Genomic DNA, 27,840 nt, shown 5'->3' with positions numbered 1-27,840 from the left:
TAACGTCATGTAAAGAATCTAGAGAAATATTATTTGTCTCTTTCTTTCGTTTTAAGTTGTAGGAGATGGCATTATCCCATATATTTTCAATAACTATACTTTGCATGTTGTATGCTTTTATAATTATTTTTTACTTTATAGAAAAAAAAAATGTATTTCACCGTATTTTTAGAATATCTCTAATAATTTGGACACGTGAGTCCAACTCAATATTGAGCAGTAACTAAAGTTACTTGAAATTTAGTCCTTTCGACACGCTATATTATAATAGTAAGTGTTTTACGCCTAATTTTGGCAATGAAACTGACACTAAGTTATGAAGTTAAGTGCTTTGCGCTTAATCCACATACGGAAAGCATCATAGTCTGTAATATTCAAGTATTTATCGAGCATAATATACTAAGAAGAAAATAAGGATCACATTTTTACATTTTAGCAACATTGGTTAAAATTGACTTATCAACAATAAAAAATTGAAAACAATTTTTTAAGCTTTATTCAACAAAAACTGTTAGCTTTTGGTAGTCGTTTATTGTTTTTTTCTCACTATTGTGGCATTTATTGCTTTTAATTCTTTATTAAATAGATTTTCAAACCTACCAATACAATTTAGGGAAAATAGCAATCCTTATTTCCTTTCCAATACATTTAGGGTCACATTTATTTCCAGTATGCATAATACGAATTAGTACTAAATCTCATATTTATTATTTAGTACTTTAACATGTTTTTTTGACCATTTTTAACCATTTTAACCATTTTTAGTAGTACACTATTTAGTATATCCCAGTCTATATACTAAAACAATCGACATCCTCAGGATCTTGTATTACTATTTCTTATTTCGGTGTGTCAGAAATATATGACCTCCTCCTCTGGGGTGATTTGTGGGGGAATTTGTGGGATTTGGGGTATTTGTGTGGGAGTGGGGGGGATTTGTTGGGGGTTGGAGAGGGGAGGGTCGGGGGAACGGACTCGGAACTTGTCCGGCAGCTTGGGGTACGTGTTCGTTCTGAAACAAGGGAAAGTTCAATCTATACTATCTATACTAATATTATAACGAGGAAAGGTTTGTATGTATGTATGTATGGTTTTCACGCATAAACTACTGAACCGATTTTGATGAAATTTGGCACAGATAATCTTTAGACCCTGAGAAAGAACATAGGGTACCTTTTACCGGGCGAAGCCGGGGCGGACCGCTAGTTAGTGATATTTATGAATGTGGTTTATGGTTATATTAATGTATAACCAAAACTCATTCACGTAAATATGATTTATACTAAAACTTACTTTCATAATACAATATGACTATATTTACCAAGCTATTGTGGAAATGATTTCAAATTTTGATAAAACACTATTTGTGAAACAGATAACACTTTACATATTTTTTTACTATTCATCACACAAATATTTGCCCCGGGTGGGAATCGAACCCACGACCTCTGGCTTGGAAGGCAGGGCCACTACCAACCAAGCCAACCGGTCAGTCAAGTCAATATCATTACGTATATTCACCTTGTAGCCTTGTTATTAGCAGGCTGTTGGGAAGGCATCTGCGCCGGCGAGCTTCCCGTGCGTGTGTGTTGTATTACTAGACCTTGGTTGTGCTGAAAATTTTATTAGTTTTACGTTAAAATCTTGATAGATAATGCAAAATAAAGATTTTCCTATGCAACAAAGCAATGTTTCTTAATTCCATTCTATGATATTCACGATTTAGTGAAACTTGATATCATATTATGTAATATGATGTTATTTTACCAAAAAAAATATTGGAAAAGAAAAGATTGTTATTTTCTTTTCCATGTAAATAATTGTAATTTGTCGAAAGAATATTAGCGGTACAACTCGAAAATGAAGTTCAGGCGCAATACTTTTAATGGCTATTATACATTTAATTCATCATAGATAAATGATGCTAGAAGAAAGACAGTAAAACACTCATGCATATTTTTAAAATAAACAAATCGATTATTTTCCATTAAAAATGGTTTTATATGAATATAAACATAATTTATATGAATGCTTGAATCCGATGACATTCGTTAAATCAAACTAAACACAACAACGCCAAAATATGCAAATTTTATTACCAAAATTATCGTAGATCAAAATCCTCATACAACAATCAAATAAAACACCGCTCGAACCAAAAAAGCGTGCCACAAAAGCCGAACAGATAAAATGGTTGTTTTAAAATAAAATAAAAAGCTATAAAAATAATAAACACCATCTACTGCAACATATTTCATACAATTTCGAAAAAAAAATACACCAATACAATAATGTACCATAATTTACTTACAGAAATAAAAATACTTTTCCTAAAAAACATTAGGATACTCGACGTCCTGAAAAACCAACCATTTGATCTGTTTATAACTATTTGATGAAATCATGACAATGGAAATACCAAAATACCTACTAAAAATTATAATTTTTCGATGTCAAAATGACCATAGCATTAATTTTAATGAATTTGTAATGAAAAAACATGTATTTTAATAAAATATGATTTGGAATTATTTAATTTATATATTACTACAAAAATACGAAAAACTTTCAGTGAAAACGTATCCATGCTAAAAATATATTGATAACACTCTACTCATGTCACTTATGTCGAATGTCTATACCTAAAACAGGCAATCGAATATTATGAAAATATAATTAAGAAACCTAAGCATTCGATACAGACTCCAAAAAAAATAACCTATTATTACCTAGCACTAAAAATACCTAACTCACTTGCACTAACTAACAAATTGAAACATACTTGAAATATTACTTAGACCAGCTTATAACTTGAATATTAACTACTAGGCTAGCATGAGTACTAAATAAACTAACTCACATCCTTATGAGAAAAAGACATCAAAGACTATTCAAATATGTTCTAGAATAAAAAAAAAAGACGGGTTGCACTCCGGGAGTGCCGGCAGAAGTGAAAACTTGATTATTAACGTTGAGCATGTTTGATATCCATTCGTCTTACGCTTTTTCGATCAGGTCACGTGTCCTGACGCGAGTTTAAGATTTTATACCCATTACAGAAAAAGTGCTCAACGCCGCTAAAGAAGTTTTCACATCAAAAAACTACATTTCTATACTAATACTTACATCGCTGGGAGACTCATGCAATCGGTGGTATCCGGGCGGCGGTTGTTGTGATTTGCCACTCGCTAGTTTCAATGGCAATTGTTGTTTGACCATTTGCTAAAAAGATCGATAATTACACGTTTAAATACAATTTTTTTGTTAAAATACAACATTAAATTGTACTGTGTACCCTGTACCTTATAGCCCTTGCTCAATTTCCTAAACTGAATTATGCCCTAAAAGCTTCCGAAAACCACAAAAATGACTTTTCCAAAAATTTTATTTGTCCATTTAACACTACATTTAAAACTTAATAAACTACCACCAAAATAAAACATTTACCTGTACAGATGACTTAACATTTCCCTTACATTGCCGTTGTTCATTACCTAAACTGAATTTTCTAAATTCAATCTGACTTTTAGGAGAAAAGATTCCTTATTTAGGAGATTATTTAGTACTTAATGTAGTGTTAAATTAAAAACATGTGAACTGCAATAAACTACTTACAAAAAAAAAATGGTTGTCTGTAAAGTCGGTTTACTGACGATAGTTGAACGTGACAACGTCCGATTGTGCTTCTTTGTCGCTCGTTCCGCGCTCTCGCTTGCACTTCAAGCCGTAAGCTTCAAGGTAACGCCGCATGAGTCATGTTTTTTCGTGCGTGCAGCCGGCTCTATCGAATTATAAGACGTTGTCACATCAAAAATTTACCTGTACAGGAGCCCTCACAATAGCCCTTGTTTCGTTCTGAGCGGACAATAGTTGTGGAGGCGGTAGGGGATTGCCTCGAGCACTGCACACACTCGCACCTGACTCTGAACCCGTAGAGCCTCTGGTATCTATAAATAAATAAATAAATATTCAGGACAATTTTCACACACGGCACGATCTGATCCCATACTAAGCTTTCGCTTGTGTTATGGAAACTAGATGGCTGATAAACATACATATATAATTTTAAATAAATACTTATTCAAATAATTAACACCCAGACACAGAGCAAACATCAATGTTCATCACACAAATATTTGCCCCGGGTGGGAATCGAACCCACGACCTCTGGCTTGGAAGGCAGGGCCACTACCAACCAAGCCAACCGGTCAGTCTAGCTTCATCTATGAAAATTTAATATTTAAATTGTTTATAGATCGAATTCATTTTTTGTGTTTGAAGTGACTCAACTCCAGACCAAATTCAACTATGGGACCATATTTTATCCAAAGTATTTAGAAAACTGTTCATGCGTTAAATATTACAAAATATAACGTATAATATTAAATATTATGTACTCACTTCGCCACTTAGGTTCCTTCCGTCTGTTCGTATCACTGACACTAGAATCTGGAGATAATGTGCCAACACTTGCTATTTCTTCTTGTGAACCACCTAAAAGTAAATAAATTAATACATTATTGGTAAAAGAGACAACGAAATGGCATATTATGATATATTATGTAGTTAGATATAAGTTACATATTATGTAAAATTAAATTGTAATATTGACATGTTTTTAAAAGACCAACTATGTCGTGTGTTCGATTCCCACCCGGGGCAAATATTTGTGTGATGAACATAGATGTTTGCTCTGTGTCTGGGTGTTAATTATCTATATAAGTATTTATTTAAAAATTATGTATGTATGTTTATCAGCCATCTGGTTTCCATAACACAAGCGAAAGCTTATTATGGGATCAGACTGTGCCGTGTGTGAAAATTGTCCAATCAAAAAAAAAAAAATACGTCAATGATGATGAAATAAACAATTTACCATGTTGCTGTAGCCTCTCCAATCGCCTGTAGAGCCTCTCGCGTTGTTGCTCCACGTCTTTCTGTTGCTCCTCCAACTCCTGCCGCATTGATTGCAGTTGTCGTTTTTCTGCGAAATTTAAAATTTTTTACGTTAAATCACAGAATACATAATAGTAGCTAAACGCTACAGAACGGACACTCTCCGCCTCCCGCCAAAATTAAACTCACCTCACCCCGCACGATCGTGATTAAAATGAGCCATATTTTTCTGCAAGGACGATACGCAACGAAGATTGACAACATTAATCATATTGACTTAAAGTAATTTTATTATTTTGGATTTGTGATTATCGTTTTTCGTAGAAAATGGTTAGATATTGTGCTGTTTACGGATGTATTTCATCAGAAAAACGCGAATTTTTTTTTACGCTAGTCACAAATGTGCCAACCATAAATCGTTAACACACACATTTGCAGTCTCTACAGTGTGACTGTCAAAACGATAATTTTGTATGGAGTGTCCGGGGTGTGGTTAAATTATTGGTAATTGAGGAAATTTTTTTTCCATTAAAATTTCGACGATTACGTGTGCGCATTTCATTGTACGCATGTATCACGTTTTGTGCGTGGAAGACGGTGGAGCCGCGTACAAGTTTTTACCTGTGCATATGCCGCGCCATGCGTGTGTAAACGTACGCGCATACCTGTGATGTGTGTGTATCTGCGTATCTGTGATGTGTGTGTATCTGCGTATCTGTGATGTGTGTGTATCTGCGTATCTGTGATGTGTGTGTATCTGCGTATCTGTGATGTGTGTGTATCTGCGTATCTGTGATGTGTGTGTATCTGCGTATCTGTGATGTTTGTGTATCTGCGTATCTGTGATGTGTGTGTATCCACATAACTGTAATGTGTGTGTATCCGCGTATCTGTGGTGTGTGTATATCCGCGTATCTGCGGTGTGTGTATATCCGCGTATCTGTGATGTGTGTGTATCCGCGTATCTGTGATGTGTGTGTATCCGCGTATCTGTGATGTGTGTGTATCCGCGTATCTGTGATGTGTGTGTATCCGCGTATCTGTGATGTGTGTGTATCCGCGTATCTGTGATGTGTGTGTATCCGCGTATCTGTGATGTGTGTGTATCCGCGTATCTGTGATGTGTGTGTATCCGCGTATCTGTGATGTGTGTGTATCCGCGTATCTGTGATGTGTGTGTATCCGCGTATCTGTGGTGTGTGTGTATCCGCGTATCTGTGGTGTGTGTGTATCCCCGTATCTGCGGTGTGTGTATATCCGCGTATCTGTGGTGTGTGTATATCCGCGTATCTGCGGTGTGTGTATATCCGCGTATCTGCGGTGTGTGTATATCCGCGTATCTGTGGTGTGTGTATACCCGCTAGTACAGTATACAGCACCTTGCGCCAGCGCGTGCCGGTCGCTGGCCCGCTGCGCCTCCCAGGCGGCGCGCTCGGCGGTGAGGCGCGCCTGCGCGTGGCGCAGCTCCTCCAGCTGCGCGTCGTGCGAGCGCGCCGCGCTGCCGCCGCTCGAGCGCCACGCGCACACCTGCGCCTCCAGGCTGACACACGATTTATATATTACTAGCTTTCCGCCCGCAGTTTCAAAGAAAAACTCGCATAGTTCCCGTTCCCGTGGAATTTCCGGGATAAAACCTATCCTATATTACTCGTGGATAATGTAGCTTTCGAATGGTGAAAGAATTTTGAAAATCGGTCCAGTAGTTTATGAGCCTATTCATTACAATCAAACAAACAAACAAAGTTTTCTTCTTTATAATATTAGTGTAGATAGACTAGATTTCCGCCCGCGGCTTCAATGTAAAACCCACGTTATTCCCGTTCTTGAGGTATTTCCGGGATAAATATTTGTCTATGTCTTATTCTGGGTCTTCAGCTACCTACATAACAAATTTCATGATAATCAGTTCAGTTGTATTTGCGTGTAAGAATTACAAACATCCAACTATCCTCACAAACTTGCGCTTCGTGGCTTTACCCGCGTGGCTCCGCTCCTGTTGGTCTTAGCGAGATGATATATATATAGCCGATAGCCTTCTTCAATGAATGGGCTATCTAACACCGAAAGAATTTTTCAAATTGTAGTAGTAGTTCCCGAGATTAACGCGTTCAAACAAACAAACAAACGAAATCTTCAGCTTTATAATATTAAACTATAGATTAGTAGGAAGTAGGACATACTTTTTAAATCGCAAGAAATAAAAACTTATTAACTTTTTGATTTGCAAACAGCCTTTTATACTGTTTCCAAACTTAATACATCAATTTTGGCAGGAAAATGGCGAATTAACAAAAAACTGGTTTCCAAATATATTAACCATAGAACCCAATATCTACAATAATAACAATAAGCTTGGTGTAGACTAGAAGTTCACATTCGGTGTTCCGCAAGGTTGTGCTTTAGGGCCAACACTATTCTTCATTTTCTTTTCTTTTATTTTGAACGTAAATAACACTTGTAATTGGAATAATGATACCTACGAATCGATAATTTTAAGAATTCTAGCCAAAATAAATTGTTTTTGCCAAACAACAAAACTGAGAAACCATATAATTAATATTTTAGTAAAAAATTTAATTCTTAAACAAAAATAATTCTAGCTGGATATACTAAAATAAATACGCTTAAGAAAGGTAAAATAAGTGACGACTTCAAATTCTTATGCCACAATTATAATAATTTTACAATGCCTATAAACGTTACCACTCGCAATACCGCATGTATTGATCATATAGTAAGTAACACGCTTCGGCGTCAGTACTACCTCTTCACCTTTCTGACCACGAGACTGCACAACTATTATCTTTTCCAATAAAAATGTTAAATTGTCAAGACCCCAATATACCGGGTGTAATCGTTAAGTGTGCGCAGGCGATTATTCCGTAACTATTGCAGATATAAAAAAACTTTAAACCGATATCGAAAGCCCTTTACCTAATGAGTAAACTGACAATAATAACTTTTTAAAAATAAAACGGGAAATATCCGAAAAAATTACATCAAACACTCCCATTTTATGAAGGAATTTTTCCTGAAAGACTAAAAATATCTATTATCAAACCATTATTTAACATTTTTGAAAAATGTATGTACAAATGTTTAATAAGCTTCTGTGATAAATTTAACATTATAAGACAGGAACAATTTGCATTTCAAAAAGATAAATACACGGTTCTCGCATTACATTCCCTAATCAATACAATTCTACATAGTATCAATAAAAATAAAATAACTACAGGACTTTTCTTGGACTTAGCAAAAGCATTTGATTTTGTATCACACCAATGTTTACTAAAAAAGTTAGAAAATTATGGTATAAGAGGTCCAACATTGGTTAGCTTCTTATCTACGTAACAGACAGCAATGTGTTATGATTTCTAACATTAACAAAATGAACGAAGTTGTAACTTATAACTCGGAATACAAATATTCAAATTATGGCGTTCCACAGGGCAGCATTCTAGGCCCTATCCTTTTCGTTCTATATATTAATGATATTCTGAATGTAACAAATCATAAGGCTATTTTATATGCTGACGATATATCAATAATTGTGACATCTGGAAAGAAAAATAATACGCTAAAGGACCATGTTAATGAGATTAATGTAACTGTTGACAAAATTATCGAATGGCTCACTTTTATTTATCTAAAAATTAATTTAAATAAATCAATGTATCTACAATTTAATAAATATGCAATTTAATATATTGAAATTTCGAAATAAGTAGCAACAGATGACCTAAAATTTCTTGGACTTAACGATCAACGTTTAGATTGGAAAACACATGTTGAAATAGCTGAATTGAATAGGTAACTAACATTATGACACGGGAATTTTATATATAAGATCAATAAATTGACAAATATTCTTTGTAATAAGTAAAAATTTGCATGCTGTTTTAGAATAACGGCTAAACATGCTGTACTTACTGTAACTAAAACAAATGTAACATTGTTATACCATGTTTATAAAGAATTATGAATTGTACTGTAACTTTCCAGATTTTTATTTCATTTTATTTTTCGTTTAATTTCCTCACCTATGTATAGTAGTGAGCTGCTGCCACACGATACAAGTGAGCGTGTATATAGCGTGCTGCAGCTTTAGCGCCGCTTCCCTCGCGCCGTCCGCCTTCGCTTCGCCTTCGCCTTCGCCCTCCGTAGGCGTGTCGGTTGATGCACGCACACCTATTAGTTGAAACGTCTTGGATTATTATATAAGTAAAGTTTAAATTAGGTGGTGAACTATTAAAATAATAATTATAAGGAGAACAAATGGCGAAATTCGAGATACGAAAAAAAAGAGCGTGTGTGTCGAGCACACGTGCCAGAAGTGAAACTTCTTTGGCAAAATTCAAAGATATCAAAATCATCACTTTATTCCATGACGTGATTGTATTGACATTCCGCGACGTTGAAATTTTTCTCTCAACGCGCCATAATAAGTTTCACTTCAAAAAAAAGTTTATTTTATCTTAAGACTTTAGTTTTTTGTGTAAGAATAGTAAAGCGAGGAACGAAAGTGTCGCGGCAGCGGCCGACAAGTGTCAGGATCGTCTTTTGGTATGAATTTAAAAAAAATTTCGACACAGAAAAAAAGCCCTTTTCCCATACTTAAGGCTGCAGTCTAGCAAAATTGCGTTTTCAACAAGTTATTTGACAATTTTTTCCCGGCTAATGAAATGATAAACTGAATTTTTTTTTCTTGTTTATCAATTAGTGTTATATACGCAATGCGCGTGAATTTTTTCACATTTATAAAAATACTTTATGTTACCTTAATCAGGCCTTCAAGATAAGTCTCTTTCCCCCAAAATCATTTCGAGCTAAGTTTGTGCACTCACTACGTTGCAACCGATTACAATTTACACAATCTGATCAGCGCATTATTATCCTTATATAGTCGTTATTAAAAACTGCTGAATACAATTGCCGAAAAACTTATGATTTTCTTAATTAGAACGTTATAAATTCATTAAATTTCCCATTTTTTGCCTCACAAAATCGATTGATAAATACTGCTAAAAGTTATTTTTTCCATTAATTTATTCGAGTTGGTTGAAGACCAATGAGTATTAATCCTTTAAAAAATTTTTTTTTTGAATTTTGATAATTCTTTAAATATTAAAAAAATATTTAAAATAATAAGGAAAAATCCTAGCGAATTTCTTTAGTCGCGCTCCTTGGGCCGGAGCGTTCTGACGTGTGCTCTACGCTCGATTTTCCTTCATACCGAAGTGAAAGTTGCTCTACTTCATTAAATTTAATATTTTTGTTAATTGATTATTTTTATCTTAGTTTCGTGCAAATATTCGTATTTTTAAACATTTGATTTCGATATGGAAAATAAACGAAAAAAATACGCGTGTAACTACTATAAAAAAAATTATCTTCGAACATAAAGTTAATGAAACCAAATAGATTGCAAAGGTGATTGGCAACAATTTCTTTATTTTACGGGGTGTCAGTAAAGGGATGTATATTTCTTTAAAACTAAAGTAAGCTCATAAATTTTCTTATAATATAATTTTTTTGAAGTTCCAAAAATGTTTATTTTTCGTTTGAGAAATACGAAATATAATATAAACTTGTATTGAGAACTTGAACTTCCCAAGTTCATCCGGGGAAATCCCCATACGGGGAAAATGATTTGTTTACTCCAAAATTGATCCGAGGTGTTTTAATTTTTTCTTCTAGTCATTTTCAACGTAGCGGCATGTTGTTTGATTATTAATAATAATTTTGTAACTTAAATACAGGATGTTGGTTTTATATTCTGATCTTACAGACGCGCTGACAAATTTTGTCCACCATTTCTAGTTTAGTCTACCAACTCTAAGTACCAATATTAAAACGAATGGATTATCATCACATCATCAAAATTCAGTGGGGTTGAGAACTAAACAAACAGAAGTAACAGAGACGCGAAGAATAAAAAAAGAGGACGAAAACGATAATTCGTTGATGCTTTCCCTTTTCGACGTATTGTTAGGGTACATCACCAATCTGCAAAAAACAAAACTGATGATTCCCAATTGCTGATTAAAAATGAAAAACAAATAATCGACAACAGTGGTGAAAATTTGCTGATCACAATGAAACATCCTTCAGTGGTAGCAGATTTACTCATTTAAAATGTATCGGTGAACAGCGTAAAGGAGAGGAGGACAGGAAAACATTATGAATGTGGATGGTGGATTGTATACAGGGTGTAATCGATAAGTATGTGCAGGCGATTATGACGTTATTGCAGGTATCAAAAAACTTAAAACTGATATCGAAATTACTTTACCTAATGAGCAAAATGACAATAATAACTTTTTAAAAGTATAACGAGAAATATCTAAAAAATTTACTTTATACACTCCCATATCAAAAAGGGAAAATGGGACTAGTAGAAGTTAAATGTCTAATTCCGGCAAAAGACATGAATGCGGAAGATGCGGTTAAAAAAAATTTAATATTTGAAATACAATGCAAAAAATAAAACTTTTGTCATAGATAAGAATCATGACTATTTTTTCCAAATTCAGGGACAACTAAACGTTGCAGAAGCAGAAGTCTGCTTATTTGCTGTTTGGACTGGAGTGAATCATTCGTTAAAAATAGAATATATAAAAAAGTATGTAACGTTTAGGCAAAATAAAATGATGGACCATTATCAAGATTTTACATAAACTGCCTACTGTCAGAATTGATTGATTCGAGACTTCAGCATTCGATGCCCATCAAGGACTCATCCTATATCATTCAAGCGATTGAAAAAAAGAGATAAATCCAGTGCAACCGATAAAGCATCAGAATGCTAGCAAAAGATTTATTAGGTTTATCAATATAAATCTATATATTATACATAATATAATAAATCTGTAGAAGACGCGAAGACTGACATCCGCGCGGACGGAGTCGCGGGCGGAAGCTAGTCAGTAATAAATATCTTTTGTTTTCATTTGCGTATTTTTCTATTTTATAATTTTTTAACACAAACATTACATTTTTTTTATTAAATACAAAATTTGTTTATCCGTTTTATTAGTAAAACTGAACAACTTTCACTAAGAAACTTAGGTCGAAAAAAATGTATAGAGTTATGCATTTTGTATGGAAAGCTTATTTTTTGCACGCCTCATAAGCGAAGCGTTGAGGTGGGTACTACTGTCACTTCGCACAAAACATCTGATTTTTCAAACTTAAAATGTCTTTATGTATCATACATTGCACTTGTAAGATAATACATACACACACATATTAAGAAAAAACACTATTTTTAACATTCATGATATTTTTGATGTCATTTTTGTTATTTAAACTAGTTAAAAAACAGTTTAAAAAAGTTCTGTCTTGGACGTCCGTGTGTCTGTATGTGCGGAGGATTTTCTTGTTAACACGATAGCGACCGAAATACTTTACTAATCGAGTCTTTTTTTTTCTCTTACGCTTGAGTATGCTCAGGAATAAAACCCTTTCATTTTTCAGGGTCTGATTCGATGTGGTTTAATTGTTATTAAATAAACAAAAATAATAATTAATAAATAATTATTAAAAAAAATTATGAGGCGTGCACTTTTGGATTTTCCAAATTTTTTATATTTCGTCCAAATTTCTTTGTAAAAGTTGATCAGTTATATAAACATGAAGTTGAAGATATCAATAGAAAGTATTCGCAAATTTTGTGTACTGATAAAAAAATCACCCGGTGTAATTTTCACGAAAATTGTTTCAAATTGTCATTTTTGGTACTTATTACGAATATTAAATTATACGAATGATTTAATTTTTTAAAATTAAGTGGAGCAACTTTCCCTTAGTACATTTGTATTATTTACATATAGGATGACAGGATGCATTTGTTTGCACTACTAGACCAAGCCCTTAACAGATTGGTCAAAGCCTCCTTAAGGGGGCGCATAAAGCAAAATAACCAATCTTCTATTAGATGATACGTGTAATATGCAAGACCAAATCTAAAAAATAAAATATATATCAAACTAGATGATATGTTCAACGATTCTGTTTAATCAAAAACATAAAATATTAAAATTTACTCGATAAAAAAAAATCACCAAGTTAGCTCTAATTTTCACACTTTTACGTTTTTTTTCTGCGATAAACCACTTTTATCGTGACAAAATCAAACGTTTATCTCGAGAAAAAAAGAGCGCCAAAAGTGGTTTATCGCAGATAAAACCAAAACTAAAAGTAATTACACAAAATGCTCTGACAAATATCTTGCAAATGTTTTAATATAATTGTTTATGAAAAAAAAAATCATAATAAGTATTACCATGTTAAGTAGAAAACGTAAAAGTGTGAAAATTAGAGCTAACTTAGTGATTTTTTTTTATCGAGTAAATTTTAATATTTTATGTTTTTGATTAAACAGAATCGTTGAACATATCATCTAGTTTGATATATATTTTATTTTTTAGATTTGGTCTTGCATATTACACGTATCATCTAATAGAAGATTGGTTATTTTGCTTTATGCGCCCCCTTAAAAATATCCTATAAAACCCCCTGTTTTCATACTAACCGGCTCGATGTTTATCAAATCCCGCGAAAGTATCGGCACGTCTCGGTAGTGCGGGACTCTCGTACGCTAGCGAGTGTCTCTCGCCCGCGGAACTCGTACTGCGTCCGACACTAATGCCACCGGCGTTTATTGGAGTGTACGTACTGTACGCGTTGCATACTTCGAGCGCGTCCTAGAAGAATAGTTTTAAAGCTCTTAAATGCAATCGAGAAACTATAAGATAAAAATATAACAAGGATATAGCCAAAACCGAAGTCAAAACGAAACAAAAGAAAGTAAATAGTTGATCTAAACTAAGTACATTATTATTGCAACGCAACATAATCAAATAATGTGAAAGTTAATATATGTTTTAACTTCAAGAATTGAATTTATGATTACACATTGCAGTTAATTATACATTTATTTCAATTGACATGATGTATACTCATTTCTAGACACCTTTTCGAAATAAAATTCTCATTATTTTGACTTGCAATAAATCACAATGTATTAACTATTAAGTAATCAATATTCACACAACATATCAATCAAAAAATCTACAAAAAAAAAGACGGGTTGCACTGGGGGAGTGCCGGCAGAAGTGAAAACTTGATTATTAACGTTGAGCATGTTTGATATTTTGGAATGGTATCCGTCTTACGCTTTTTCGATCAGGTCACGTGTCCTGACGCGAGTTTAAGATTTTATACCCATTACAGAATAATAATAGTTTAATAAAACTAAAAAAACACGCTTTTTATAGAAAACCGAACAAAAAATAGAAAATTTTATCAAATTAGTGTATTGTCATCGGTCCTCAATAAATTTACAAAGTTGTAACGAAATCGGGCCGTTTAAAGTGGGTCAAAATCGCGCCCAAAGAAGTTTAAGAATAAAGCGTGTAAAAAGTGCTCAACGCCGCTAAAGAAGTTTTCACTTCAACAAACAAAATCGTACCTTAACAACACGACAAACTTCTTGCCACAGCGCATGCGTGTCGGCGGTCGGTGCGGACACACGCACGTAGTCCGGGAACACTAGCCCGCCCGGGAATACTGTTGTTACACCTGGATTCCAATTAATATTTAATTATTTATTTATATTGGGCAATAGAGATTCCACAAGGATGATGATAATATGAAAAAATAAACCAAAAATGATTTATAATCAATAATTAGGTAAAATTGTTATCACTACATAGTATAAAACAAAGTCACTTTCTCTGTCCCTATGTCCCTTTGTATGCTTAAATCTTCAAAACTACGCAACAGATTTTGATGCAGTTTTTTTTATAGATAGAGTGATTCAAGAGGAAGGTTTTAGTATATAAATTATTAGGTTTTAGACAAAGCGGGCGAAGCCGCGCGCGGCAAGATAGTATTTATATAATTACTAGCAGTCCACCCCAGTTTCGCCCGTGGTACATGTTTACGTTTTCTCTGCATAAGATAATCCTCGTCCTTCAAGGAATTATAAAAAAAGAATTATCAAAATCGGTTCATCCGTTCACGCGTAATGCCGTGACCAAGGAAAATAGGGATTCCCACATCATCCTTGTGGATAAATCTTTATCTCTAGATTAATATATAGAGATAAAGATTTATCCACAAGGATGATGATAATATGATAAAACAAACCCGAAAATTATTTATAATCAATAATAAGGTAAAATTGTTATTTTTAATAAACTATTTTTATGGCTTTAAAATTCAATTAATAACATCATGTTCATAATTTTATTACAAACTAACTGAGCTCCGCAGTTTCACCCGCATTGCTTAGCTCCTGATGCTCTTAGCGTGATGCTATATAGCCTATAGCATTCCTCGATGAATAGGCTATCTAACACCGAAAGAATTTTTCAAATCGGACCAGTAGTTCCTGAGATTAGTAGATTAGTGCATTTATATTTATATTGGGCAATAGAGATTTATCCACAAGGATGATGATGATATTATGATAAAACAATACCAAAAAGGATTTACAATGAATTGAAACTATTTAATACATTTTTATGACTTCGATTAGGTCAATCAATAACATCATTTTATTACAAGAAGTTAAAAACACACGAACAATAAGCATTTTTTTTTTAATTTTATTATTTATTTCGAACATAACGCTCAATGTTTTGTTAAACCTGTTTTTAAAAGCCAACAATCGTTTTGTTATATTTTACGTGCAAACATAGGTCATATCTTCTTCTATTGCAAAATGTTAATTAGCATTATTATGACGTGAAAACGTTCCAAATATTGCGAAATGACAAACAAACTCACCGGTATTAGGTAGCTCGAGCGTAGAAGCGCCTGTATGTCCAAACATCTTCATATGCAACGCCATTTTCTCTTCTAACAGTACCGCATGTTCTTTGTCCTTTGTTCGCAATGCCTCTGAAAAAGAATAACAAAATATTAACTTATAAAGAAGTCATTAAAAAGATTTCGGGAAAAATAAGGGAAAGTAATGTGGATATTGAATATAAATTTGGGGGAAAAACTAATAATATTATAATAAAAAGACAGAATTCTGCAAATACCATAGGCAATATAGGGTATATAGATAGTATAAGGAGTATTCTCAATGTAGATAATTTAAAAAATAATCAGGTTGATCTCGTCCATATTTAAAGTCTGTGTTAAATTTGGACACTAATATAACCATTAAAACTAAATTTACATAACATTTACATGTGTCCAAAACTGAATAACATTCCCTATAAGAGGTATATTAGCCATTAGTATCCACAATACTACTGAGCTTAACTACGTATACGTATACTCCAATAGTAACAAATAGTATTTATAGTCACTACTAAGGATCATTGAAAGAAGTTAAACATTATCAAGGTAAAACTCATATCATTCCACAAAACAACAAATAACTAACATTTTTACGCTAGTCGTTACATTACATCACAAAAATAGCATTAATCACAAAGAATGGTACTTGTACAGATGTTTTTAAAACTATTTTAAGGAAAAATAGACCTGGAAGGAAGAGAAATTGAGATACTAGAAATTTTAGTATAATTTCAATTTCCAAATGCATGCTTCCATGCAATAATATAAGGGAAAGCTCAAAAATATCACCTTCAATGTGCCGATGAGGTGTTTCGTCTGTATCACAAAGAATATTTGTCAAAATACTATTTCAATCTACATAAATAATATACTCCTACAGAATGCACACATTTATTATGATTCTTTGTGTTTTTCTAGTAGTTAATTTGGTATGCTTTTAATGCATTTACATACTAAGCAAAAATTCGGACCAAAATGCAAAAAACAAAGCTCTAAATGAATGCAAATATTTTTTTTAAATATCCAAATTTTTAAATAAAAATTCATGACCGATATTAATCTACTGATAAAATTGTGCTAAGTCTCCTCTTATCTTATATTTATTCTCCTACCAAGGAAATTTAATAAAAAAAACAATACAAACCTGCCATACCCGCTTGCCAAGCAAAACTATAATCAATCTTATAATTCTGCTTCTTACGTCTAACAGGTTTTTTAACTGCCGTTGCTGGCAAACACTTAACTTCTTCTATAGCAAAATAACCCATTGAGCCCCGAACGGCCCGATCGGTCCACGACACAATAGATTTTCTATTGTGTCTGTGATTCCGGGGCCTGAGTTATTACGCAAAAGAAGACTTTCTTCTGTAATAAAATAACCCTAGTCTCTTTTTACTACAAAATGTTCAAACTCACCAGTAATCAGTCTTATGTTCTCGTGCCTAGCGTCCAATAACCGCTGTTTTTCCTCCGCGGATGGCACGTGTTGTCCACTTTCACATTCTTCTTCTTCCGGACAGCTTTGTACTGCCGCCCTGCGAAATTTATGAAAAAAATAATTTTTTTTATTAAGCTATTGCATAGCTTCTATCGCGGGCCTTGAGCGCGGGGACCGAATCGAGAAATTCCGTAACGAAAAAACGGGCTCGGAGGTGTGGCTTGAAGGCATAGCATGCAATAGCTTTACCGCGGCAGTCCCCGAGTGCCACACGTCTTTTTATGTTGAGGATTGTGTGTAAAATATATCAACAGTTTTTATGTTAAGTATTGACTGTATTTTTTAGAAATGTCTAGTCTTAAAAAAGGTTTGAATTGTTTACAAAAATATCGAGAACTTGTGTATGTATGCAATGTAAATAATTTTGAGTAAATTTCTATTTTTCGGAAATATCACGTTAATGATTAGGGCATTGAATTGTATGAAGGCATTGTCTCCAAATGACTGAGTGTACGTTCTAACATTAACAACACTATATTTTAATAACCTTTTTATTTAGAACTCAAAAACACCATATTTTCCTAATCAAATTACTATGCTATTGTTATCATATTCCGAAAAATTTATTACTTTTTCATTATGCTATTTTATAACAAAACGAAATGGTGCCTTGTTCACTGTTACTTAGTATTACCTATCTTTTTATTTCTTCTACCTATTCATCTATGCTTATAATCGATATTTATCTACTAATCTACTAGTTACTTACCGTATAGCATGTATCCAAGCGGCGATATCCTTGGGCCGGTGAACTCGCAGTTCGAACATTTCAGGGTCAGCGGGCCCGCTGCATATTATGTATAGACCACGCCCTTCTGCACCCGCTTTTTCGCGGACTAACACTTTGCATAGTGACACTACACCCGTCTACGAAAAAAAATCATAATTAATAGTATATATAGAGGATTTTTTGAAGTGAAACTTCTTTATCGGGGTTGGAAAAAAATTTAGTGTAACATTTTTTCGTTACGCGTGACATTTTTCCGTTACGCGCCATCTTTTTCTTATCCCTACCACGCGTGATTCGACATATTTCTGTAAGTTGCATATAGTAAATTATTTTTAAAAAAATAAGGTCATAAAGAAGTTTCACTTCTTAAGTGTGTACACTAGTACACGCACACATTTTTTTTATATAGAAGGTTTTTTTATGTATGTTTGTAATTTTTTCACACAAAAACTACCGGAAATACTGAACTATTACTATTTTCTTTCCCTACTATCAATTGTGAATGCAACGCGAGATTATACAATATATTTTTTATTGTGAAAAAATATACTAGAATAGATCTCAACTCTATTTCTATAACATTAACATATTTTTAATATGTCGTTTACTAGTCTGTCCTTTTATTTTATTCGTGTAGATTTTATTTTATTCCATGGAGCTGCTGTAAGTGACAGATTCAAATATGCCGCTCATCATACAAAAAAATATAACATGTAACTTTACAACCACCTGTTTAACTTTAACCAACTTGAAAATCAAAAATGAATCACGCTATATAATATTCACAAGTTTAACCTTAGCTTATTAAGTTATTTGTATATAATATTAAGTCCTCACCTTATTATCAGGCGTAAAGAAGGTATATTTATTGTTATTATCATGCAGAAAGAACAGAACATCAGTAAGGACGATCACAAGCAACGTTTGCATTTTGCTCCTCCCCTGCATAAGGGTTGCCACACCTTCGAATCTGTAGAGCAAATAAATTTGAATTATTATTTATTCGTATGTACATTGTATTTCGTAATGGTTTGGAGTCAAAAACATTTAAATGTACGCTTTTCACACAGTTTGTTAAGATAGAATAGAGAAATATTTATTAAATTTAAATGTACAGTGCGTTAAATATCAAGCCACTAAATTTTTAATATTGTTATTGATTTTATTTATCTAAGAGCAGCACCAAAATTTTAGCAATAAAATGAAACCATTTTATTTGTTGGTGCACAATAAAGTATTTTTGTTTTGTTTGTTTGATTGTTTGAAACCATACAAGTCCAGAAAGTCAAAAATACTTTTGAAATTTCTTCTTTCAAATCTTAACTTATTTTTTTTTTTATTGTTAGGCATTATTTTACAAAACTAAGTGTCAGAAATGTCTACTCTATTACAACCACACTCACTTAAGACTCCTATTGCCTTGTAAAATGTCGCTCTTTTTAAATTTCCGTCCTCGGAAGTTGGCAAACGATTTCGCATCTATCTTGTGATAAATTTCCAATTTTCTATCTTCCCTTTCTTTGGCAGCCACTTGGTTATCAACGTCTACTAATATTTCCTGTAAGAATGAATAAATATTTTAATAAGAAAATTATAATTTTTTTAGAATTCATAGTGACATCGTAACTGCACAAGACTATAGAGTTTATCAAGTTCAGTTTAAAAAAAATTGTGAGCATTTTGATGAAATTGTGTAGCTTGATTTTACAGAGTAACTAATATCCATTTAAAAATAATAAAATATAAAATGAATAAATCGCGTTGAAAATCCGTTAAATGTCTTCAATTTTAAAACTTCAAGAATATTTGACGTAGTAGAAACTTTTTATTAAGTTGCTGGTAGAACCTAAGTGAATATGAAATTTAAGGGTACTATTTTCGTGTTCATTTCAAATTAGCTTCTATTACAATGCTTTTAAATTCAAATTGCACGACACATATTGCTATTTAGTATTATTTGCTATTATTACAGCATAGACAAAGGAAAATGAACCTTACCTTAACACCACAAAGCGCTTTTTGCAACAACTCCCGCTCCGTGAGATCTTCACCCGCAGTTTTCAACAGCGGTTCCAATAGCAATGGATACTTTGTTAGCCGCTGCGCCACGAATAACACGCATTCTGGTACACCCTGTATATAAAATATGGAATATTATGTTAGAAAAAGCGAATCATTTCATATTCATAAATTATGGGTAAAGGAAAATTTCCCTTGGCAACTTCCAGTTGATAATTATAACCAGTAATTAATGATGACTCAAATATCAAATTTACATTAGCAATAGTACAATCTTAAAATTTCATAATGTTATGAGTAAAATATTGAACTATTTAATAAAATAATAAGCTCATAGTTTATAGGCACTGTCTTAAGAAGGTGATTAAAGATCAGGGGCCGTATTATGACCTTATATTACCAGACAGTTTACGCCGTGAATTGAACTGACTGGAAAATTCATATTATATAAATTTAAGGACGTTAAGGTCCCTGAAGTAAAGGATATTAATAACAACAGTTAAGGATAGCTAGAAATCCCGTAAAAAAGACGTGTGTCACTCGGGGACTGCCGCGGTAAAGCTATTGCATGCTATGCCTTCAAGCCACACCTCCGCGCCCGTCCCCGTGGGGAGCGTGAGGTTTTTCGTTACGCAATTTCTGGATTCGGTCCCCGCGCTCAAGGCTCGCGATAGAAGCTATGCAATAGCTTAATATCATTCTGATCTTCAAGGATCTGCCTTAAATATCAAAACTTCCTATAACAACTATAAAATACCTTTTTCCTAAGCAGCGGATTCTGTTGGCACTTCCGTATAAATCTCGCGAGTTTCGGCTCCCGCGCGCAACACTCTTTGAACACCTCCACTGCGTCGCGATGTCTTGAGCAGAATTCACCTGGGTAACGAGAGAATTCGTTAATTATGGATTTAATAGACTACCTATTACACTTCGCAATACATACATAATGCATAAATATACAATCGCGATATATTCATTTTTAAATTAACCCATTGAGCCCCGAACGGCCCGATCGGTCCACGACACATTAGATTTTCTATTGTGTCTGTGTGAGTTATTACACCATTAGGAAACAATAGACATAACAATAAATTCGCAATTTGCATTCGCATAGTCTTTAAATTCTACTTAAAACTAAGCAAATAACACATGAAATTGATGAAAGTAAAAACATATTATTGGAAATCAGATATCACTAAACTATACTGTGGAATTAAATCCCTCTATTATGTTTGAAAAAAAGCGAAGTATGCACTGTGTCTTCGAAAGGAAAGCGCTTAGTTTTTCTCTACACATTCCGGGAGCCGCGATGTCGTTTTACAAACTCATACCAGATGCCGAGTATGTAACGACATCACGACCCCTGTAACATGTAATACCGCACAAGCACATATGGGCTCCTCTTCATTACATATATTTTCACGTCGTAGATAGTTGTGATAGTATGGAGCATATGGTAACCACAATACGTCAAAAAGGTCGAAACAATGAATTAAATGATAAAAAATATAAGGATAAAATGACTTATTTCTAAAGAGTAGAATAAAAACCAGAAACAGTGAAAGATAATATTTACAATATTCATATTACAGTATATAGTCCTAAAATAAACAAAGCTCAATGTCAGTATCGACGTAATAGCATTAACACATATATTTTAAATCCAGACATATCCACTATACAAACACCCAATCACCATAAAACAAGACAAGTTAATTCTTCCCAATAAGCCAAGTCACCAACCACCACGTTGAGATGGCGTTAGCTCCTTCGAACATGTTCTAGATGTTTTTTGCATCTGGAACATGTAAGAAGGCACAAACACACACGAGCGTTTCTTCACTATATATTATTATACATGAATATAAAATCCAAACCATAAAAGCATGACAATATGTTAGTTTTCTTCTTATTGTTCTCAAACCACCACCACGTTGAGAAGGCGTTAGCTCCTTCGAACATGTTCTAGATGTTTTTGCATCTGGAACATGTAAGAAGGCACAAACACACACGAGCTCTTCTTCACTACATATATTAATTATACATGAATATAAAGATATACACGATAAAACATTAAAATATATTAGTATTGTTCTTATTATACCCAAATCACCACCACGTTGAGTAAGCGTTAGCTCCTTCGAACATGTTCTAGATGTTTTTTGCATCTGGAACATGTAAGAAGGCACAAACACACACGAGCTCTTCTTCACTATTATACATGAATACATGAATATAAAATCTACACCATAAAAGCATTACAATACGTTAGTTTTTTTCTTATTATTATACTCAAGCCACCACCACGATGATAATGAGTTAGCTCCTTCGAACATGTTCTAGATGTTTTCTTGCATCTGGAACATGTAAGAAGGCACAAACACACATGAGATCTTCTTCACTACATATATTAATTATACATGAATATAAAGATATACACGATAAAACATTAAAATATATTAGTATTGTTCTTATTATACCCAAATCACCACCACGTTGAGTAAGCGTTAGCTCCTTCGAACATGTTCTAGATGTTTTTTGCATCTGGAACATGTAAGAAGGCACAAACACACACGAGCTCTTCTTCACTATTATACATGAATACATGAATATAAAATCTACACCATAAAAGCATTACAATATGTTAGTTTTCTTCTTATTATTATACTCTAGCCACCACCACGATGATAATGCGTTAGCTCCTTCGAACATGTTCTAGATGTTTTTTGCATCTGGAACATGTAAGAAGGCACAAACACACACGAGCTCTTCTTCACTATTATACATGAATATAAAATCTACACCATAAAAGCATTACAATACGTTAGTTTTTTTCTTATTATTATACTCAAGCCACCACCACGATGATAATGAGTTAGCTCCTTCGAACATGTTCTAGATGTTTTCTTGCATCTGGAACATGTAAGAAGGCACAAACACACATGAGATCTTCTTCACTACATATATTAATTATACATGAATATAAAGATATACACGATAAAACATTAAAATATATTAGTATTGTTCTTATTATACCCAAATCACCACCACGTTGAGTAAGCGTTAGCTCCTTCGAACATGTTCTAGATGTTTTTTGCATCTGGAACATGTAAGAAGGCACAAACACACACGAGCTCTTCTTCACTATTATACATGAATACATGAATATAAAATCTACACCATAAAAGCATTACAATATGTTAGTTTTCTTCTTATTATTATACTCTAGCCACCACCACGATGATAATGCGTTAGCTCCTTCGAACATGTTCTAGATGTTTTTTGCATCTGGAACATGTAAGAAGGCACAAACACACACGAGCTCTTCTTCACTATTATACATGAATATAAAATCTGCACCATAAAAGCATTACAATATGTTAGTTTTATTCTTATTATTATACTCAAGCCACCACCACGTTGAGAAAGCGTTAGCTCCTTCGAACATGTTCTAGATGTTTTCTTGCATCTGGAACATGTAAGAAGGCACAAACACACATGAGATCTTCTTCATTACATATATTAATTATACATGAATATCCACACGATAAAACATTTCAATATGTTAGTATTGTTCTTATTGTAGCCAAACCACGATCACGTTATGAAAGCGTTAGCTCCTTCAAACATGTTCTAGATGCTTGTTTGCATCTGGAACATGTAAGAAGACACAAACGCACACGAGGGCTTCTTCGCATATAATATATTATATTCACATTAAGATGAACATAAAGAATCACACCATAAAAGCATTATAATATGTTACTTTGTACCCAAACCACCACCATGTTGAAAAGCGTTAGCTCCTTCGAACATGTTCTAGATGTTTTTTGCATCTGGAACATGTAAGAAGGCACAAACACACACGAACTCTTCTTCACCTATTTACTGTTTTTACATGTTAATGTACATAAAGATCTACACTATAAAAGCACTATGTTAGTTTTGTCCTTATAATACGCAAGCCACCACGATGATAAGGCGTAAGCTCCTTCGAACATGTTCTAGATGTTTTCTTGCATCTGGAACATGTAAGAAGGCACAAACACACGCGAGTTCTTCTTCACTATATATTATACATGAATATAAAGATCCCCATTATAAAGAAAAGCATTACAACATGTTACTTTAGTTCTAATTGCAGCCAAACCATCACCATGTTGAAAGTGTTAGCTCCTTCAAATATGTTCTAGATGTTTTTTGCATCTGGAACATGTAAGAAGGCACAAACACACACGAGCGTTTCTTCACTATATATTATTATACATGAATATAAAATCCAAACCATAAAAGCATGACAATATGTTAGTTTTCTTCTTATTATTCTCAAACCACCACCACGTTGAGAAGGCGTTAGCTCCTTCGAACATGTTCTAGATGTTTTTGCATCTGGAACATGTAAGAAGGCACAAACACACACGAGCTCTTCTTCACTATTATACATGAATACATGAATATAAAATCTACACCATAAAAGCATTACAATACGTTAGTTTTTTTCTTATTATTATACTCAAGCCACCACCACGATGATAATGCGTTAGCTCCTTCGAACATGTTCTAGATGTTTTTTGCATCTGGAACATGTAAGAAGGCACAAACACACACGAGCTCTTCTTCACTATTATACATGAATATAAAATCTACACCATAAAAGCATTACAATATGTTAGTTTTATTCTTATTATTATACTCAAGCCACGACCACGATGATAATGCGTTAGCTCCTTCGAACATGTTCTAGATGTTTTCTTGCATCTGGAACATGTAAGAAGGCACAAACACACATGAGATCTTCTTCACTACATATATTAATTATACATGAATATAAAGATATACACGATAAAACATTAAAATATATTAGTATTGTTCTTATTATACCCAAATCACCACCACGTTGAGTAAGCGTTAGCTCCTTCGAACATGTTCTAGATGTTTTTTGCATCTGGAACATGTAAGAAGGCACAAACACACACGAGCTCTTCTTCACTATTATACATGAATACATGAATATAAAATCTACACCATAAAAGCATTACAATATGTTAGTTTTCTTCTTATTATTATACTCTAGCCACCACCACGATGATAATGCGTTAGCTCCTTCGAACATGTTCTAGATGTTTTTTGCATCTGGAACATGTAAGAAGGCACAAACACACACGAGCTCTTCTTCACTATTATACATGAATATAAAATCTACACCATAAAAGCATTACAATATGTTAGTTTTCTTCTTATTATTATACTCAAGCCACCACCACGATGATAAGGCGTTAGCTCCTTCGAACATGTTCTAGATGTTTATTGCATCTGGAACATGTAAGAAGGCACTAACACACACAAGGTCTTTTTCACTATATATAACGTTTATGTAGTTACATGTACATAAAGATTTACGCCATAAAAGCATTATATTGTTTTTTTTATACCAAAACCACCATGTTGAAAAGTGTTAACTCCTTCAAACATGTTCTAGATGTTTTTTTTTTGCATCTGGAACATGTAAGAAGGCACAAACACACGCGAGCTCTTCTTCACCTATACACTATATTTGCATGTTAATTTACATAAAACTTCACACCATAAAAGCACTATGTTAGTTTTGTCCTTATAATACCCAAGCCACCACGATGATAAGGCATTAGCTCCTTCGAACATGTTCTAGATGTTTTTTGCATCTGGAACATGTAAGAAGGCACTAACACACAGGAGCTCTTCTTCACTATATATTACGTTTACAGTTACATGTACATAAAGATTTACACCATTAAAGCATTATAATGTTATTTTATACCCAAGCCACCACGTTGAGAAAGCGTTAGCTCCTTCGAACATGTTCTAGATGTTTTCTTGCATCTGGAACATGTAAGAAGGCACAAACACACACGAGCTCTTCTTCTCCTATAAATTATATTTACAATTACAGGTACATTAATATCCTCACCATAAAAGCATTATGTTAGTTTTGTTATTATTATACTCAAACCACCACCATGTTGAAAAGTGTTAACTCCTTCAAACATGTTCTAGATGTTTTTTTTTGCATCTGGAACATGTAAGAAGGCACAAACACACACGAGCTCTTCTGTGCTTGAAAACCTTTGTGAATGGATGTGCAGAGGGATGAAAGAATGAAAGGAAATTGGATGAAGTATGGATGGACAGATGCGTCATTTGGTTAAAATATAAATACAATAATTAGCCTTTAAGTATAGCATGAGGTGTTAGATGTTCTGAATTCGTCGATTTTTTTTTAATAATAATAATATTTGTTAGTTGTTAATACTATTTATACCCTTACGTACTACAGGAAAAATAATAATGTACTCGAAATTATTTTCACACATTTCCTAATTTATAAATCGAGGCGCCCATAAATATCAGTGTGTTATTATATAGTTTAAAAGATAAAACTTTAGTACTTACGTGATTCCGATACCTAGATATTTGGTCCTTAAAGGCCACTATTGTCATTAACAATTCCTAAATTTGTTGCACATACGTCATAATATAAAAGAGGTTCTCACCGAAATCTTTTGCCACTACATAATAAAAAAGATAAACTTTTAACACTTTGGTTACAGCCAATACATAAATGGTCTCTCGAGGCCAATACTTAGCCAGTTCCAGTTGTCGAGTGATACAAATACACAAACTGTGCATTGCTTACTAAGGCTATATTTAATGTTTGATAGTTGGCATAAATATGCAATTTATTTAATTTAAAAGTTATGTATTAAGCGTGGTGTAATACATGCAGCAGTCAACACATAGATGTCTCGTTTGTTAGATTTCGAAATTAAAGAAATTCGCAAAGCATTTATAACTACGAGTGACTTTATATTTTAACCAATTCAAAGTATTCCAACAAATTCGCACAAGATATTCACATTAAAATTTTATTATACGTATTTCATCTACATTTTTTGGAGAAGCAACCGTTTGCCCCTTACAGCGACGAAAAAAAGAAAAAATCCCCAAAAAACGCTAAAAATACCAAAAAACTCACCATAAGCAGCTTTCAGCGCTCTATGGTCGCACGCGAAGGCTTCAGCAAGAATGTCCGCTATAGTGTTGACACGCGGCGCCGCCCGCTGTCTCGCCCTCAAGCGGCCAAGCAACGCCGCGTGCAAGTGCCATAGTTCGTCAAGACGCGGGAACATACGGGACACTTGCGAGTCCGATATGCCGGTTAGGCGGGTCATGCCTTCCACGAACATCTATGGAAATAATTGAAAAAACAATATTTAGACACGTTCGCATCGGAAAATTCCAATCAGCAAGTAAAGACACATTGGAAAATATAAGTAGACACGTTCGCATAGGAAAATACAATCAGCAAGTATAGTAACATTGGAAAATATAAGAAGAATTTCTGCTAAACATTCCTAACATGATACCTAGCAGTAGTGACAATAATTTTTATTGTCACAAACTTCATTCATATATTTTAAAAAAACAGTACTTATAATAATCTATGTAGGTTTTATTTACAGTTACGATTCAAAATCTAAGCCAATACATTCAGAGTCATATTGTTAATGATTTTCTTTATATTTTAATTTACTTAGTTGTCATGAGTTATATCCGGCTTGAAGGACCACAACTTATAACGGTTATGTTTAAGTTTAAACATAATATGATATTTTTAAAGCCAAGAGTGTTATATAAAAAATTTCTTATAAATAATAAAGTTTAATTATTTGAATATCAAACAAATACAAGATTTTGGTACAATAACTCACCCTTTGCATAAGTCGTATCGTCAAACAGTGATGTTTCTCTGTTAGTATTAACTCGTAAATGTGTTCCTGTCGTTTTGTTTCCCTCTCTCCGAGCGACCTGTAAAAATAATGTAGTAATTAGACTGCAT

At 33.5% G+C, this 27,840-nt stretch overlaps 1 protein-coding gene across 2 annotated transcripts in view; it reads right to left on the bottom strand.

Moving 5' to 3' along the window:
• Positions 1–627: 627 nt before the first annotated feature.
• cyst (rho guanine nucleotide exchange factor 18 cysts) overlaps positions 628–27,840 on the bottom strand; it is a 55,927-nt gene continuing 28,714 nt past the window's right edge. For both annotated transcript variants that reach the window (XM_090115047.1, XM_090115046.1), the window contains 19 exons: positions 27,713–27,809; positions 26,977–27,187; positions 20,722–20,840; positions 19,944–20,078; positions 19,349–19,503; positions 18,783–18,915; positions 17,925–18,082; positions 17,134–17,252; positions 15,694–15,807; positions 14,372–14,481; positions 13,433–13,604; positions 8,940–9,087; positions 6,276–6,436; positions 4,877–4,984; positions 4,402–4,494; positions 3,820–3,947; positions 3,127–3,222; positions 1,522–1,613; positions 628–1,012 (listed from right to left, as the gene is read on the bottom strand). In XM_090115047.1, the coding sequence (XP_089971173.1) occupies positions 853–1,012; positions 1,522–1,613; positions 3,127–3,222; positions 3,820–3,947; positions 4,402–4,494; positions 4,877–4,984; positions 6,276–6,436; positions 8,940–9,087; positions 13,433–13,604; positions 14,372–14,481; positions 15,694–15,807; positions 17,134–17,252; positions 17,925–18,082; positions 18,783–18,915; positions 19,349–19,503; positions 19,944–20,078; positions 20,722–20,840; positions 26,977–27,187; positions 27,713–27,809 (2,509 nt within the window). In that variant the 3' untranslated portion in view covers positions 628–852. The remainder of the gene's footprint in view (positions 1,013–1,521; positions 1,614–3,126; positions 3,223–3,819; positions 3,948–4,401; positions 4,495–4,876; positions 4,985–6,275; positions 6,437–8,939; positions 9,088–13,432; positions 13,605–14,371; positions 14,482–15,693; positions 15,808–17,133; positions 17,253–17,924; positions 18,083–18,782; positions 18,916–19,348; positions 19,504–19,943; positions 20,079–20,721; positions 20,841–26,976; positions 27,188–27,712; positions 27,810–27,840) is intronic.

Source organism: Colias eurytheme, chromosome 22 (genome assembly GCF_061535395.1).
Source record: "Colias eurytheme isolate Ceu_HAF_F1 chromosome 22, ilColEury1 Martin Lab GWU primary, whole genome shotgun sequence".
Taxonomy (NCBI): Eukaryota; Metazoa; Arthropoda; class Insecta; order Lepidoptera; family Pieridae; genus Colias; species Colias eurytheme.
Note: the sequence above shows the minus strand (reverse complement) of the source record. Positions and strands in the feature narration are given on the sequence as shown.